At 37.6% G+C, this 18,465-nt stretch overlaps 1 protein-coding gene across 2 annotated transcripts in view; it reads left to right on the plus strand.

Annotated features, from left to right (window-relative positions):
- Positions 1-18,465, plus strand: part of NBAS (NBAS subunit of NRZ tethering complex) — a 390,381-nt gene that overhangs the window by 315,603 nt on the left and 56,313 nt on the right. For both annotated transcript variants that reach the window (XM_015111744.3, XM_077960110.1), the window contains exons 45-47: positions 5,718-5,936; positions 9,414-9,616; positions 11,645-11,734. In XM_015111744.3, the coding sequence (XP_014967230.3) occupies positions 5,718-5,936; positions 9,414-9,616; positions 11,645-11,734 (512 nt within the window). The remainder of the gene's footprint in view (positions 1-5,717; positions 5,937-9,413; positions 9,617-11,644; positions 11,735-18,465) is intronic.

Genomic DNA, 18,465 nt, shown 5'->3' on the forward strand with positions numbered 1-18,465 from the left:
TGTTCTCCATGACCCAGTTTCTTCCCTCCACGGAAGACCTCTCCACTTCCTTCCTGGGCCACAGGAGAAGTGGATGTTGGAGGTCTGTATCCTCAAGGTTGAAGGCGCAAGTGTTAAGTTTTAAATGCCTGTAGTCACAGGCATTTAAAATGCCTTCAGCCCAGGTTTGTGGTTTCTTGGGCAGCATCACTATCTCAGAAATTTAATAGGCTTCTTACTTATTTGATTTCTCTTAGTGTCATGTGCCCATAGCCACATCTACAGAGTCTTTTTGTTTGTTTTGAAATATTGTTCTATATATCTTTGATGTATGACCCCCATACATTCTCTCTCCACTTAAAGGGGGTAGCTTAAAGCTCTCAGGTTTCTGTTTAAGAACGACATCATTAATTGGATGTCTGCCCTGAGTCATTTTGTCCAGTTGAAAGAATTTACGGAGTGTCACGCACTTGGTTTATCTCTTCCCTGAAGCATTTTAATCTTCTAAAGGTTTTACTTGGCATTTGTTATATAAGGATTTCTCCATCTTATCTCTTACTCTTAGGGTCTAGAATTAGTAAGTTGGTTTTTGTTTTTGTGGTTTTTTTTTAACCCAGCATGGCCCTGAACTTCTGGGCTGTTTATTCTGTTTCTCTCCTGCTTCCGATCTGGATGGTACTTCTTTTAATACCCACAGCATCATATAGCATCCAACACATTTCTGGTGTTCCATTTCCCAGCCTCTTTAGATCCCCAAGTTCATTAGGGGTATGATCTGCTCCCCAAGCTACCACAGATAATAGTTTTATTAAGTATTTTTTATAGCATGTCATAGATTATGGTGTTTTTCTAATCTTTTTTATTTTTTTTTCAATGCCTGATATCTAAAAACCAAAGCCACATATTGCCTTACTCTTGGTACCTGATGTATGTCAGAAAAAGCTAGGGTGTGTCGTGGCTTTCGGTAGATAGTCCCTCATGCACCTAATCCAATAAAAGACTACAAAGGGGCCACAACCACAAAGTCACTTAAGGATCCCGGCTGATGGAAGCCCTGTCATTTTGTATTGGCACCATCTCCCCACGTTCTCCTCAATTGTTATGGCTAAAAAAGGGAAACTGGGCTGAGCACGGTGTCTCACGCCTGTAATCCCAGCTCTTTGGGAGATGAGATGGGCAGATCACGAGATCAGGAGATCGAGACCATCCTGGCTAGCATGGTGAAACCCTGTCTCTACTGAAAATACAAAAAATTAGCCGGGCGTGGTGGCGGGCGCCTGTAGTCCCAGCTACTCGGGAGGCTGAGGCAGCAGAATGGTGTGAACCTGGGAGGTGGAGCTTGCAGTGAGTCGAGATCGCACCACTGCACTCCAGCCTGGGCAATGAGCTAGACTCCATCTCAAAAAAAAAAAAAAAAAGGGAAACTGGAAACTGGATAATGATCCATGTGGGTTTTTAATTGCCCAGCTCAGAAATGGTATATGTCACTTCTGCTCAGATTTCATTGGCTGGAACACAGCTCATCCTAATTACAAGGGAATTGACAAATGCAGTGGAAGAGATGGAATGCGGAATGCTTGTGTTTGCACACTGGGAGACAAGGTAGAACCGTTGCAGTGCTCTTTATGAGAGATGATGGTGCCTGGGAACTGACTGGTGGCAGTGAAGGCGGTAGGAAGTGGTTAGAGCTCAGATATATTTTGAAGCTTGACCAATAAGATTTGCTGATGCCATCAACGATTCCTCAGTCCCTCCGCCCTCTTCTCACTATATTATCTTCCATTATATATGTGGTTTCTTTGTAAGCCTGCTTCATGTTTTTATCTCATTTTTTATAGGTCTTGGAAAGTAGATGTTTAGTACCTATTTATTAAGTGATGAAACAGTTTAGCCACTTATCTTTATTTCACAAAATCCATTATTATTTTTCATAGCAATTACAATTGCTGCAGGGAACAGTTAAAAGTATAATCTTGGTTGGATATTATAGTAATGATATACATGAATGACATGTTAATGCTGTGCGCTTGAGAAAAGAGTGTTAAGAATAATGGTACCGTGGGGCCACTAGATACAATAAAGAAATTGCCATTTTTTTACTCTGGTACATTTTTTTCCAATCATTTCTTTCTTTTACTTCTGTTCCTTCCATTATAGAACAGTTTAAAGAAAATAAATCTACTAGATGTAAATTCAGTGTTAAACATATATTTTTTAATCATACCCTGGAGTCTTTCAGCAATGAACCTGTTTTTACAAAGTATAGTAATAAAAAGCTTGAATTAAGTAAAACGCCTAGTCAAATAAAACACCTTACATATTTTTAATCATAATATCATTCTGCTTCTTAGAGGTTCTAGCTAGCTCAGGAAAATTAACTTAGGATTGCATTTATTTGCACTCTGCCTTGCTCAGTGTCAGGTTATATAGTTATTTTGAAATGTTTAGTTCTCTTGAAGGATTATTTTAAATAGAAAAAGAAAATTTTCTAATGACACTGTAGTGATAAAGTCAAACAATTTAAACTCTTGAAAAAGTTGCACCTGTCTCTCATAACCTACGACAAGTTTTCTGAAAGCATAGACTTCCGTGTGAGGGCTAGACTCAGTAATGCTGAGGAGACAGTTGATACATACAAAGTAGGTGGGTTATACACTTGGATGTTGGAGCAGAGGACTTGCCAGTGGAATGCTTGTAGAGGCTAGGTTGACCCTGGATGTCTCGGTAATGAAACATAACTAGAAATTTGCCTTGTGAAAAAGAGGGAAAGGAACATTTTATTGAGACAAGACGGCAAGTAAGAGCACCAGGTAATGACAAAGAGTCAGTGTGGCTGTAGCTTTGGGTTCGGGTTACAATTATACCATGAAGCCAGAGGCTTAGCTAGGGACCAGTTTGTGAAAGTTCTTGAATTCCGTGCTAAGAAATTTGGGGAACTTATTTAAAAAAAGGTTTTTCTAAAAGGGAATTATATGACAGATTTATTAGGAAGATGACAAACTAACAGTGGGGAGGATGGCGTATGTATTTTATCCATTGGTCAAATTAAATGTCAGCATCTGTTTACTGAGTACTTACTATGGGCAAGGCACTGTGCTGACTGTTTTATAAATTGTCTTAAGTTCTTAAAATTGTGCAGCAGGGGTCTTTTTTTTCATTTTGTAGATAAGGAAACTAAGGCTTCAAGCACTTTGTCAAGTTTCCTAAAGTCATACCAGTAGTAAATACTAAACACACGTTTTCTGAATGTATTGTTCTTCCTGCTTACCATATGGTCATTCCAGGGTTGGTTGACAAAGGCTAGTCAAGACTTGGACAACAGTGATCTCATCTGGACCTCTTTAAGGGGATAGGGACCCATCGTTTCATCCAGGACCCTACTTCCTACACGTGTGAATTAGCTGCCTGTCCCTATTCTATAGCCAGTCTGTTTCTGAAACTCTTCCATATCACACAGTAGGCTAGGAAGAGTGTATACATTTGGCTATAGCCAAAGTAATTTCTGAAATGTAGATTTCTTGGAGAAACAAATATGAATATAAAAAAAAGATTTGCTCTACTATAAATTTTAACTCTTATTCGGCCTTGATTTTGTCATTCAGCATTCAACCAGCATATGCACTCTCTAATAAACTCAGTGAGGAGTTTGTGAGGATGCAGAAATCATTGAGTGGACGCTGTGTGATGCAAGGTGACAGGGAGCACCAACTTGGTACAAGTGATCTGGATTCTAGTTTTTACTCTTCTCATTCACACAATGACCCCTAACATACCACTGAGCCTCCTGGAGCTCAGTCTCTTGGTCTACATGTATGAAGGGAGGGGTGTTTTGTTGAACAAAACACAGATCTAGTATTTTGTATTTCTAAATCACAGGGAGGAGTTCACAGTTTATTTGTGGGATAACACATTAACATAATTAATACTTGTCAGTCAATGGTGGGCTCTGATTTTTTTAATGGCTTAGAACCAGAAATTTGGTAAGAAGTAGGGACTACGGAACTTGTTTGAAAGCTGCATTTGCAATGCATTTCCAATTTCATTGGAAATAGTACTTTCCTAAAGATCCCTTTTATCAATATTTGCATAGGATTAGGAAAATGTCCCCTGTCAGCATTTTAAAGTCATAACTCTGTTGAGTAACTTGGAGTAACTTGGAGGGAGCTAGTAGGAAAGGAAGGGTCTGGGGGCAGCTTACCTCCTGTTGTGGTCACTCATGCCATGTATTTCAGCCTAGTCCTACTCTTTAGAATGACCAGACATTTACAATGACTGCTTTTAGGAAATAGAAAAAAAAAAAATGAGATTCTGTCATAGGAGTCTTTATCTCTTTTATTAAAACAAAAAAATCAACACATCCTTTTGAGGATATAGTAAAAATGTACTTGAGTAGCTGACAGAAGACTACAGTCCAGGATCCAAAGCAGCACAAATCAGTGAGGCCTGAGGAGGCGCCAGGATATCTCAGAGGCGTCTGCTTCTTCCATCAACAAAGCACAAAGTTTAGACTTAGTTTTGTATTTTTGAGGGTCACAGCTTAATATTTTAATATTAGAAAAATATAACTCCTGCACATTCTTGAGGATAAATGAGCTTAGTATTTTATTAATTAGAAACATATAACTCCCATATATCTAACACAGTATACAGGAGTCTGATGCATGTCACTGAATAAATGGGTGAAAACAATGGTATAGAAACTTTGGAAAGAAGGAAAGAAAAAAAAATAGCTCATAATCCTAACACCTTAATAATATATATATGCATATGTCTGAATACATATTTAATATATTTTTATACATACATATACTTTATATGCATGTACACATTGAATTTCCTGAATCTAGGAATCTGAAATGCTCCAATATCTGAAACTTTTTGAGTGCCAACATGCTGCTCAAAGGAAATGCTCATTGGAGCATTTTGGATTTCAGCCTTTTGAATTAGGGATGCTAAATTAGCAAGTATTCCAAAATCAAAAAAAAAAAATCTGAAATCTGAAATATTTCTGGTTCCAAACATTTCAGATAAGGAGTACTCAACCTGTATGTATATGTGTGTGTGTGTGTGTGTGTGTGTGTGTATGTAAAATAGAAAATATATAAAATACATATATATTGTATATGCAGATATAGTTTGAAGTTTAATGTAAACATTGTCTAGAAAGTTTTATATTCTGATTTCTAAGATTTAACGTTCTATGACAAACATATTCCAAAATGTTTGGATAATGTTTTTATAATTCTAATTTTAATGACTACATAACTTTCCAGCTCGTTATTTATTATAAGCTAGTTATCATTTCTTCTATCAATTAGATTACTTTTGAGGTTATGTTAATAGTCTTATTCCAGTTAAAATCTTTATGCCTGTATTTATTTTCTTCTTTTGAATTTTTTTCTTTTAATAAGTGATCAGAACTGGGAACGTGGTTGTAGAAATGGCTCCTCATTTTTGCACTGTAACCAGCAGTCAGTGTGAATACTAGTTTCATCACTTTACCTGCTTTGGATATTAACATTTTTAAAAATCTTAATTACTAGTTTGATAATGCAAATGGCACCTCACTTTTTGTTTTCTTCACAGAAGAAAAACTAGTATAACAAGTGCTATTTATTGGTTAAAATCATATATACAAAAATTTCAGTATTGTTTTAACTCATTAACATTTGTTGAATATGCAAGATGTAATAATGCAGGGTTCTTTTGTCTCACAATTATTTAATTCTTTTTTTAAGCTGTCTGTGGAAGCCCGTAAAGAGATGACTAGAAAGGCTATTAAGACAGTCAAACATTTTATTGAGAAGCCAAGGAAAAGAAACTCAGAAGATGAAACTCAAGAAGCTAAGGATTCTAAAGTTACCTATGCAGATGCTTTGAATCATCTGGAGAAATCACTTGCCCACCTGGAAACCCTGAGCCACAGCTTCATCCTTTCTCTGAAGAATAGTGAGCAGGTAAAGAAATGGGAACTTCTATATGCTTACTCTCTATCAGTATATTATTTCTTTTTTCCTTTAAAGTTACATTAGTTGTTTTGACAGGGTTTTCAGACTTGCAGATATCCTTGAAAATAGTCCTCAAGCCTTTATTGGTTAATCTCTTCATTACCACTTGATTGACAATTCAGTTTCCACTTCTTTCAAAATGATGTTGAGCCACTTGGCACAGCTGATATGGGGCAATAGAGGAAGTGGGTGAGAAGGGTGGAAGTGGAGACAGCAGCAGGAGTTGAACACTGGATAGCGGCCTGGGGTCGGGGGAGTGGTCTCTAAAATTAAGAAATGAGAAGACAATGGTGCTCACACTTTACTTCTACCTGGTAGAATTTTAAAATAAAAATAAAAATAAAAATAGGCTGGGCTCGGTGGCTCATGCCTGTAATCCCAGCACTTTGGGAGGCCAAGGCAGGCGGATCACAAGGTCCAGGAGTTTGAGACCAGCCTGACCAACATGGTGAAACCCCGTCTCTACTAAAAATACAAACATTAGCCGGGAGTGGTGGCACGCACCTGTAATCCCAGCTACTCAGGAGGCTGAGGCAGGAGAATCGTTTGAACCTGGGAGGCGGAGGTTGTGGTGAGCTGAGATTACACCGCTGCACTTCACCCTGGGCGACAGAGTGAGACTCTGTCTCAGATAAATAAATAAACACATAAATACATAAAAATTTTGATTTTGTTTTCCCTTCTAATTTTCAGAAAAAAATCAGAAATAGCCTCTTATGTCTACCCTGTTTTTTTTGTTGTTAAATGTATACCCTTAACCTGTTTTTATGTTGCATGTTTCCAACGTAAAATAGAATTTCATTATTGAGAGGAATTTTTTGACTACTAAAATTGTTTCTAGTTGGCTTCTAGTTTCTTGGTGTCTCAAAAACAGCATCATGAAGTTTGAGGTCCCCTACCTGTGATGAGGTTTGAAGACCCAGGTGTTAGGACTATACAATGAAACCCGAAGCTCTCTGAGGCCCTTAGAGATTTTGTTCTATATTTTAACAATTGTGGGAGTTGAGATAATTTTTTCTATAACTGGAAAGTTGATAAATCAATAAATAAATGGTTTCCATATAAGTGAAAACAGTGCTTATATATATGAATAATATTCCATTTGCCCTTTAATACTATGGTAAATGAACCTTATAAGTGGCCATTAACCTCCTCTTTTATTTTTCTTAAACCTTACACATTTATTGAATTGTATTCTTGCCTTGTAGAATGACTAGAAAGATCAGTCAGTGGAGAGTTCAGATAATGAGCAAATGGGAGACTTCAAAATTTGTACAAGATATAAATGCAAAGCCCTCATTGAAAAGATAATGGGAAGAACTTAAAAGTTTGAAAGAAATTTTATTCCATTTTGTGTTTTGGAGTGCCTATTTTTCTGTCTGGTGAATAATGTTAAATAATGGTATGAACAATATAGAAGCCTTTGCAGGGAACAAATTGGCTTTACCAATCTTGGTTTTATCCTACTGACATTTACAGCTCTATAGTTCATAATTATGAGAACTAGAGTAAAATTATAATCTTCAGGGAAAAGTGGTTTATACTTACTATAAATTTTTAAAGTACTCATTTTTAAATAAACACATTTAAAATTATTTTTAAATTTATATTATTTTTTAATATACTATATTAAAACCCAGAGAATTGGCATTACTCTCTTTGGAACAAGTATTGTCTTTTTTTTTTTTTTTTTTGGACAAGGTCTCACTCTGTTCCTCAGGCTCACTCACTGCAGCCTCTACCTCCTGGGCTCAAGGAATCCTCCCACCTCAGCCTCCTGAGTAGCTGGGACTACAGGTGTGTGCTACCACACCCACCTAATTTTTTGTATTTTTTTAGGGACAGAGTTTCGCCATGTTGCCCAAGCTGGTCTCAAAGTCCTGGGCTCAAGCTGTTTGCCCACCTTGGCCTTCCAGGTCTGAGCCACTTCACCCAGCCACAAGTATTGTCTTCCAATACCTAGAATAATTTATTGGGGGATTTAAGGGGATTATTGATAAAAAAAAAAACCATGTTTGTTTCATCTAAGATGTGATGTAAACATACCATATAGCTACTTGTGAGTGCCATTCAGTCAGACTCTGGATGGTCCATAATACGAAACTCTTGAGGTTCCTAAATTAGACATTAGTTAATTTTATTAAGGCACCATGTATAGCAAAAACGGGAAATAACCTTCAACCCCATGCATTTATCCCTTTTATAGTTCAGACCTTCATTTTAACATCCTTAATTATATACCCAGTACAAATAAATCTTATATCCTCACGAAGGTTAATTTAACCAAAGTTAAAGGCTTCCGTCCTACAGAGCCTCAGTTCCCTCTCCTCTTAGGTGAGGTTACTAGGAATTGCCCTGCTTAACTCATAGGGATTTTTCTGAAATAGAGAATTTCACAGCGGGCAGAACAGTAAAATGAAACTTCATGTGCCCAACTCCCAGCTTCAACAATTATCAAAACATGCCTCATCTTAATGCATACTGCTGCCTTCCCTTCCCTTGCTCTTGTGGATTGTGAAGCAAATCTCAGTCATCTTTTCATTTTATTCATAAATACCTCCCTATCTATCTCTAAAAGATACTTTAAAATAACCACTATAACATGATCACTAGCAAAGAAATTAATAGACATTCTTTAATATCATCAAATATTCAGTTAATATTCAGATTTTTCTCATGGTTGGTTTCAAAGACTAAACAGTATATTCAGGATTACAAGGGAAACGATAAAGAATCTGGAAACAGTTATCATCGTTAAGTGACTGTATTTGGTATGCCAAAAAACAATAGCTTGCCTCTTATTTCTTAAATTATTTGTTACAACATTGGAGAGGCAGGCAGGGTGGCCTAGGGCAGGGGAGTAGACTTGGGATCTAATCTTAGCTCTGCTAATACTCAATCTCCTTGGTCTTTAGTTTCCTTTTTTATAACATGGAGCTAATTTAAAAATACTTGCAGGGTTTTTACAAGTATTAATTTAGATACCGTATGTATAATACCTGGGATTACATAGTTGTAGTTCAATAGATTATTATGTGGTTGTAGCGCATTAGTGATAATAATAATAGAAAAGCTCATACTTACTGAGCATTACTTTATTTCCGAAGTGCTAAAGAACTGATTTTTATATTATCTCAGTTAATGTTAACAACACCCTCTATTCACATGACCCTATTTTCCTCATCCTCATTTTACAGATGTTGAAATTTGAGATCACAAAGGCCCACTAACTAATAAATGGTAAAGCCAGAATTTGCACTCAAGTGTGGGTGATGCTTGAGCCTAAGCTCTTAATAACTAATACATGCGCTTTGGTATGGTGTTGCTGCTTGTCATGTATTTGGTTCCAGGATCTAAATATGTTTCACTTTGTGCATGTAGATACATTTAATTTCTGTTTAAGTGTTGATTACCATGTCTTTACAGGAAACACTGCAAAAATACAGTCGCCTCTATGATCTGTCCCGATCAGAAAAAGAGAAACTTCATGATGAAGCCGTGGCTATTTGTTTAGATGGTCAGCCTCTAGCAATGATTCAGCAGCTGCTAGAGGTGGCAGTTGGCCCTCTTGACATCTCACCCAAGGATATAGTGCAGAGTGCAATCATGAAAATAATTTCTGCATTGAGGTAAGCTACAAAGTGATCATTGTGGAAAAACTAGGGTGACACTTTGTCAGTGATGGTGCTAAGCTATCATCCTGTATGTAAAAGCATTTTATAAGTTTTGAAGGACTTTACAAAAGTGAGAGATTATTTTTAGAGTTCTCATAGTCTTATGTCTTCAGAATGGAGACCATGAAAATGTTTCATTGTTGGTACTGTGTATAACATCTTAAGCTATGTAATTTCTGGTTGGACCCCATTTTACAAAGTTTTCTTGAAATAAGGGAAAGGCCAAAATGGCATTTGACACAGGTAAGTAAGTTTCAGACTGTCCTGTGACTTCAATATGGTTTTTCAGATCTTACCATTTCTAATTCCCATTCTTTGTAGTAGTAGGAAAATGGTTCCCAGAAGGTTCTTTTGAAAAACACAAGACAAGGTTAATCATACACTGATGAAGTTAGACATCTGTAAAGTGTCTTTAGACATTATTTACCTGCAATTAATGGCACAAAACCGACAATTGAGAAATTCTTGCTTTGTGTCGACATGCGGGTGCCTTTGTAGGAATGCATCCAAGAGGATTAGAAAAGAGGCAAAAGTGAAGCTAAGAAAATAATGAGGCATCAAGTACTTTCTGTGAATAATGCAATTAGGCTAAAAGATTTAGTTATGTTTAATTTATTCTCCTTTTAAGCATTCTTTTTAATTCTGTATTGCTCTTGAGGAACTTTTTGATTAAATGCATGTCAGTTTTCTGCAGCTGAACTGAAATCAAATGAGCCTTTATCAGTTTAATTACCCCAGCCTCATACAGTTTTTACCTTAATGCTCTGAGGTATCCATTAATTTTATATATAGGGAGATATATAGAATTTCATAACTTTTTTTTTAGAAGAACAAATTTCAAATTAATAAAGCTTAGTTTTATTGTTTGCTTATTAGGATTTTTTGATATTGGTTGTATGAACCAGTGTCCTCTTTCAAATGATGACAGATATTTGTTGGCCACATTTTGTACCTTTTGGTTTATGGTTATCGTTTTATTATTTCTTAAACCAAGTTTTAGATGAAGCTCACAAAAATACGCATTTTGAAAAATTAGTGTTTTGATGAATTTAGTTTATTTCTTAAAATTGCCCATTTTCATGAATAATTAAAATATGATAGAATAGTTTTATGTTTATAAATTTTTGACATAAATTATACTTCTCTTTTTCTGCATCCAATTCTACCACTACAGATTTGGTTCTGATCCAATAAATGGTATACTTGGCACACAGAAGACATTCAATAAATGTTAATTAAATCTTGCAGCAATAGAAGGAAAAGAGAACTTAAGGAATTCAACTACTTCTGTTTCTAAGGAAAATAAATTTTTATTGACAATGTTCATAACATTTACCTTTTAGGAAGTTAATAAAATGTAGTAGGCACGAAATAACAAAGACATGAAAGGAACCGAATCTAACAGTTGATTTATATCATTAAATTATTAGAAAAACTCATTGAAAATATATTTTTCCTCTGTTGCATTTTGAGGATTCACTAGAGTTCTACACATAACATCTGTAAAATGGGCATAATAATAGTACTTGTCTCATAGGATGTTGCGTTTAATAGTGGCAGAATATATGTGAACTGTTTAGCGTTGCCTGGTACTTATTAGTAGCAAGTAAATATTAGTGCTTTCTTTTAAAAAAAAACTTCAACTGGAGGATGTAAATCATTATTACATTTAATGCTGAAAGTAGCTCATACAGTTGATGTTCAATGAATGTTTTTCGAATGACACAGTGCAAGTAGATTGTGTTATTCTCTTGATAGGAAAACATGCATGTATTAGACTGAGCCCCTTAAGGGCAGAAAATGTTTCATTAGCACCTAGTGTAGGGCTTGGTACATTTGTAGATATTACATAGCACAAATGACTATGGGCAGGTAGTATACCATGCCAAAATTCAACCAGGTTCATTTAAGCGTGTGAATACCAAGTTTATTTCTGAGACTGGAGTGATCCTTTTCTGAATCAGTTTCTCTCTCTTTTCACAGTGGTGGCAGTGCTGACCTTGGTGGGCCAAGGGACCCACTGAAGGTCCTGGAAGGTGTTGTTGCAGCCGTCCACGCCAGTGTGGACAAGGGGTAAGACTAGAACAGTATGTGCATCTTCATTAACTGGCTTTCCTCAGAGTATTAGAATTGCTGTTAGTATCCATGTGTATGAGGCTTCCTAGACTAAGCCACATTTTTAGGTGTTTTCTGAAAGAAGAACCGAGGACCTGCGGCTCAGTTCTTCATCAGAAGAACTGGGAAAGGAGCGGCTCTGCACCTGGAGATGTGGTGTTCTTAGCTCTGTGCTGACCCCACCAGCTCCAGGTCCTGCTTGCCATGGAGAGCATTGTTTTCTTTTGCCTCCTTCACAGCCATTAGAGATAATAATCATCATAATCATTCTATCAGGGCAGAAACTGCTCTGAGCTTCCTACAAGATAAGGGATTCTCATCTCCAACACGTTAACTGTATTGATTAAGTATGGAAATTCCTAGGGTGAGTATATATGTTCTTTAAAAAAAAAAAACAAAAACTTTGCATAAATTAAAGTCTGCCTTGTTTTAGGACTCAAAGTATACAGGCTTTATAAGCCTAGAAAGATGTATAGATCTCTGATGCTATTTTTAGAAAGAATTTTTCATTCAGATACAATGATATTGGTAAGAAAAAGAGCAGACACAAATGAACGGTTATGCATGTCCTTGAAATTCACAAAGGTCTTTACGATGCCTAATATCCATGTCAGCTGTATAAGACCTCTCCCCAGTTTCTTTCTTTAATTGAAAACATGATCGAATATAATGAAGACGGGTTTCAGAAAACTCCCCATAGTTCCATTTGGTAAAATTTTTATTTGCATGTTACCTACCAGTTATTGTTCAGGTACAGATATCTTTCTATATAGTTTCAATTTAAATGTATAAGCTTTTGTATTCTCTTATTTATTTGCTATTGTAAGACTTTCCATTGATCTTTGTAGATTTAATGATTATTGTGATTATTATTTCTAATGGCTGGATATGTTGTTGCCATTTTCAGAGGAGGGACTAAAAGAAAAGCTCAGAGAGAGGAGTTGACTTGCCCAGAGTTATAGAGCTGGGAAATAGAACCCGGATTCCACCCTGGCTCTAAATGATAATGAAGTACTCAGATGCCGATGCTTTCATAGTCTATTTCCCTGCATTGCTTTGTGCACAAGGTTTGAGTGACAGAATATAGAATGAGCTATGTAGGTGAAGATGGAAAAACATTGCAAGCAGAGGCTTCTACTTCCTGTGCTTTTTACCTTGCACAGTGTTTCTGAACCCCTTTGCTTACAGTTCTTCAGATAGGAAAGTCGCTGTAGCAGTGGCTAATTTAGGCCCCCCATTTTAAAAAGAAATTAATGATTCATGGGGTGTACTGTGTACCGTGCTTTGTGTGAAGTCACAAAGGGGTCATGTGGATAAGAAATAACCTCTAACCCCAGGGAGCTCACAGTCCTGCGGGGGAGATGATCTGGCCTGTAGCCATAGTCACTGTGCTATAGAATGGGAAGCGCTGTACGGAAGGCAGAGTGGAGGGAGTAGTTAGGGCAGGATACACAAAGGGTGACACAGAGCTGGTCAGTGAAAGAAGAGTCTGTTTGGAGGAGATAGATGATGGTATTCCAGGCTGAGGAAGCTGCCTGAGCAACTGCACATGCAGCAGGGAGCAGAGCAGGCAGAGACGCTACATGAGAATCACTTACCCTCCTTCCAGGGCCCATCTCACTGCTGCTGTCTCATTCCCAGCTTGTCAGTGAGTTCTCAGCCATCAGCTCCCAGGGAGCTGCTGTCAGCAGGGCAGTTTCTCTCAGGCTAGGCTGACTCTGGATCCTGGCCTCCCAAGATGAAAGGGTCTCAACAGGTACTGTTTTAGGCCCCTTTCAATGGGGCTTCTTAGTCTTGTCCCGCTGGGGACATCTCAAGAATATTAAAAGGCAGTGTTCCTTCTTAGTGAATTTCTAGCCACGTATACAGAAGAATCCAATTTGAGACTCACTCTAATACAGACTATTTTTTAAGGTTTGAAAAAGACATTAGGGAGTGGAGGAACAGAAAAAGATCTTACTTTTTATTCTAGGGACACAGAATAACAAAGCCTTCTTAACAAAAAAAAAATTCAGGGAATTTTTTTTTTTTTTTTTTTTTTTTTTTTTTTTTTTTGCCTAAAAAATAAAAAGAAGAAAGACAAAGCCATAACTTTTATTTTGGCAAGTATTGTTTGAATCTGCACAGTTAAACCTGACACCCTTTGTTTGGGTTTCCCTTCCCAATAATGTGCCTGGCAGAGTCACGGAAGGGAGGCGGTTTATGTTTTCCAGGTAGCTCCAAGGAGGGTCTTTGCAGTGATATGGTTATTCTGGTTTTTGAAAGTAATGCTCTCAAGTTATTCATTCCTTGACCTGACATGACAGCCTAACCTCCAGGAGCCCGTGCCAGGCCTTATGTGCCCCTCACCCTTTCTCTTATTGACATACCACACCTCCCTCAGTCCCAAACTCATAACCTGGACATCCACTACCCTCCATAGTGTCTGTTTTGACAGTAGCCTCACTCATACACATCTTCAGATGTCACACACACAGGCGCATTACATACTCTTGGGTTAGGTATACACTATCCCACAATATCCCTGGCAGGGAGACTGCGTAAAAAAGTAAGAATTTGAGGATGTGTGTTGACGGCCACCACCAAATATTTGGTTTTGTGGTTAATTTTTAAGCAATTTATGCCATTATTCACATGTCCTCTTTTTTTTTTTTTTACATGGAGTTTTGCTCTTGTTGTCCAGGCTGGAGTGCAGTGGCGCAATCTCGGCTCACTGCAACCTCCACCTCCCTGGTTCAAACAATTCTCCTGCCTCAGCCTCCTGAGTAGCTGGAATTACAGGTGCCTGCCACCATGTCCAGCTAATTTTTGTATTCTTAGTAGAGACGGGGTTTTGCCATGTTGGGAAGGCTGGTCTCAAACTCCTGACCTCAGGTTATCCACCCGCCTCGGCCTCCCAAAGTGTTGGGATTACAGGAGTGAGCCACCACGCCCGGCCCACATGTCCTCTTTTTCTTTTTATGTTGGCGCAAATATTATTTGCTTCTTTTAAATTTAAATTTTTATATTGTATAATTGACACATAATAATTGTACACGTTTATGTGGTACAATGTAATGTTCCTTTTTTTTTTTTTTTTTTTTTTTTTGAGACAGAGTCTTGCAGTATTGCCCAGGCTGGAATGCAGTGGTGGTATCTCAGCTCACTGCAACCTCTGCCCCCCAGGTTCAAGTGATTCTCCTGCCTCAGCCTCCCGAGTAGCTGGGATTACAAGTACCCACCACCATGCCCGGATAATTTTTGTATTTTTAGTAGAGACGGGGGGTGTTTCACCAGGTTGGCCAGGCTGATCTTGAACTCCTGACTTCAGGTGATCTGCCCGCCTTGGCCTCACAAAGTGCTGGGATTATAGGCGTGAACCACCACACCCGACTTGTAATGTTTCAATGAATGTATACATAGCATAATGATAAAATTGGTATAATTACCATATCCATCACTTTAACCATTTATCATTTCTTTGTGGTGACAATATTCAAATTCTTCTAGCAATCTTGAAATATTTAATACATTGGTATTTGCTCTGATTCATCCTACTATATAAATAAGACACCAAAACTTATTCTTCCTGCCCAACTATAAGTTTGTGCCTATTGACTATCCTCTAGTACCCCACACTCTGCTCCCCGGAAACCACCAATCTACTCTCACTTCCATGAAATCAACGTTTTTAGGTTCCACATATGAGTGAGATCATGTGGTATTTGTCTCTGTGCCTGACTCATCTCACTTAACATAATGTCCTCCAGGTTCATCCATGTTACTGCAGATGACAGGATTTCACTGTTTTGTGGCTGAATGGTATTTATATATACCACATTTTCTTCATCCGTTAATCTTTAGATGGGCATTTAGGTTGATTTCATATCTTGGTGATTATGAATAGCACTGCAATAAACATGGGTGTGCAGAAGTTTCTTCAACATACTGATGTCATCCCTTTGGATATATACTCAGTAATGGGATTGCTGCATCAAATGGTAGTCCTATTTTCAATTTTTAGGGGAACCTCCATTCTGTTTTCCCTGTGTCAAACCCATAGCTAACATCATACTTAATGAGAAAAAATTGAAAGTTTTTCCTCCAAGGTTTGGAACAAGACAGGGATGCCCATTTTCACCACTTTATTCAACACATCACACTAGAAGTTCTATTCAGAGCAATAAGACAAGAGAAAGAAGTAAAAGGCATCCAAATGGGAAAGGAGGAAGTCAGATTGTCCCTGTTTGCACACAGCATGATCATCTATGTAGAAAATCCTGAAGATTCCACAAAAAAGTGTTAGAATCATTTGCTCTTTCACTGCAGCTCCTACCTCACCCAGAAAGCTCTCTTTTCCTCTTCTTTTATCTGTGCTAATTTTAAGTAACTTAAAATTATAACACCTAGACAGGCCACCTGTACAGATGGCTTTCTTTTCAGTTTAACCACGTTCTTGCCTCTAGATATGAGAGTTGAGTGTCTTAAGGATTTTAAATCATGCCAAAGACCTTTCATAGCATCTACAATTAAAGATAGGACAAAGGAATTAATTATTTGTGCATATGAAATTTCTTTCATAAAAGAAATTCATAAATGTGTATGCTGTCTCTTATTATTTGTGTGTATTTGTAACATCACATTTCAGGAATAAAATATCAATTTCTAGTTTGTGTTAAGAATTTGTTTGCTTAAGAAAAGTAAGTTTTAAAAAAAAATTTCAATACTAAGAGTATTCTAAGAGCATATATCCATATATCTGTTACACCTGGAAATAAAATACTGCTGTCAAATATTTTAAAAACAAGGAAACAAAAAAATACTAATGAACATCTAATTCCTCTATGCCAAGACTTTGGAAAGGTGCTATTCAGTAACTCACTTAGTCCTCAGAACAACCTTATCATACAGAAATTGTCATGTGCATTTTACATTAGTCCTCAGAACAACCTTATCATACAGAAATTGTCATGTGCGTTAGGAAATGAAGCTCAGAGAGGTATGCATTTCTCTCACCATATCACCTCCTTTTGACATTAAAGAGCCAGCACAGGAAAGTAAAGCAGTGCTTCTCACACTTAATTCTGCATAGGAATAGCCTGGAGATCTTATTAAAATACAGATTTTGATTGAGTAGGTCTGGGTGGGGCCTGAAATTCTCCATTTGTAACCAACTCCCAAGTGATACCCAGTCCATGGAAGAACTTCGAGTAGCAAGGTCTGACCTTTCTTGTCTCTTTGACATGCTTCTCTCTGCCTTTGCCTTATTTCCCTTTCTACTTCTCGCCTTCATTTAGCTTTAAAAAACTTCCTAACAAGAATGTCTCACAAGCATAAGCCAGTATATTTGTCATTCTCAAAAGGATTTATAGCATTAAATTCACTCAGATAACAGGTAATTAATGCAAAATTCCTCTGTGCAATATTCAAAAAAAGAAGAAAGATTTACTTCAAAACTATTGAGTTTGGCGGGGGCGGGGGGGGCGTTGATTATTTAAATTGCTACTTCACAGTCGGCTTCAGCTGCCTTAAAGTTTCATATAAATATTGAACAATGTCACATAATTCAGACTTTATTAAACTCTTTGCTGTTATCTAGAGATTTCACATTATTTTTAAAGTGAAAACAAAGAAAAAAAAAAAAAGAAAGAACGGCCCACCTAGAGCAAATTGAATCTGATTTTTTTTTCCTCTTCCTGCTCTATGAGGCAAAGTAAATCACCCAGTGTTCTCTGAGCACCTGCAGTTCATGAGGCCTTATGTCCTGTGAGGTTGAGCCCTCCTGAAAGCCGTGGTCACAACCCAGGACGGTGGATCCACTCTGTTAACCGCAGTATTTCTGGATCACTTTGGGCCATATTTATGAGTATCCACTCTGCCATGTTACAGCAAGGTGTGTCCCCCCTTTCACTGAGAAGTGAAGCCCAGGAAGATACTCTGTTTTATTTTTTAACTATGCTTACAGTTCTCCAGGAACCCAGGAAGATATTCTGGGTTGGCGTTTGTTTGAGAGCAGCCACAAGGAGATTATCTGTATTTATCAGGAGTCAAGCTTTGAGATTGGAATTGTGTGCATACCAACATCCTTACCTTTCCAGGCATTTTTCTTTTAATATAACATGATTATGATTTTCCTAAAGTCACCCTTTTTATATTACTCCAGGACCATTTATGCATTCATTTATTTGCAGTTATTTCTTATTCCTTGCCAGTTCCCCCTGATTGTTTCATGGGAGCTGGTAAATAGAAGACATTATCCTGGGAAATGTCTGTCCCGCCCACTCCATATTTAGTGAGGAAAGTGTGCATAGTATGTGGGTCAGTTCATTAATGGAGGCACGGGACCTACAGGGAATGAATGTTTATGTCCCTCACTGTTAGCTCACTTGTATATACCCCTCCCTCCTTCTACTGGGCTTCAGACGAGGTAGGCAGTGGGAGAGCCTGGGATGAACTAGAGAGCTCCTTGTCTAAAGGAGGCAGCTGCTACCTTGGCCACAGCCTGTTTTTGCTACTGTTTTCCTATCATCCAGTTTTTAAACAGGAGCTGGAACATCCTGACTCTGTGTGTCTGAAATTCCTTAATTTTGAAACATTGGCATCTGCTATGCAAACCAGTCACAAAATCTGGTTGCCAGTTTACTTTCAATATGGAAGAGACCTAATGTTCCTTCAGGTATCCAAATTCTATGACATTTACATTTAAAAGA

Source organism: Macaca mulatta, chromosome 13 (assembly GCF_049350105.2).
Source record: "Macaca mulatta isolate MMU2019108-1 chromosome 13, T2T-MMU8v2.0, whole genome shotgun sequence".
NCBI lineage: Eukaryota > Metazoa > Chordata > Mammalia > Primates > Cercopithecidae > Macaca > Macaca mulatta.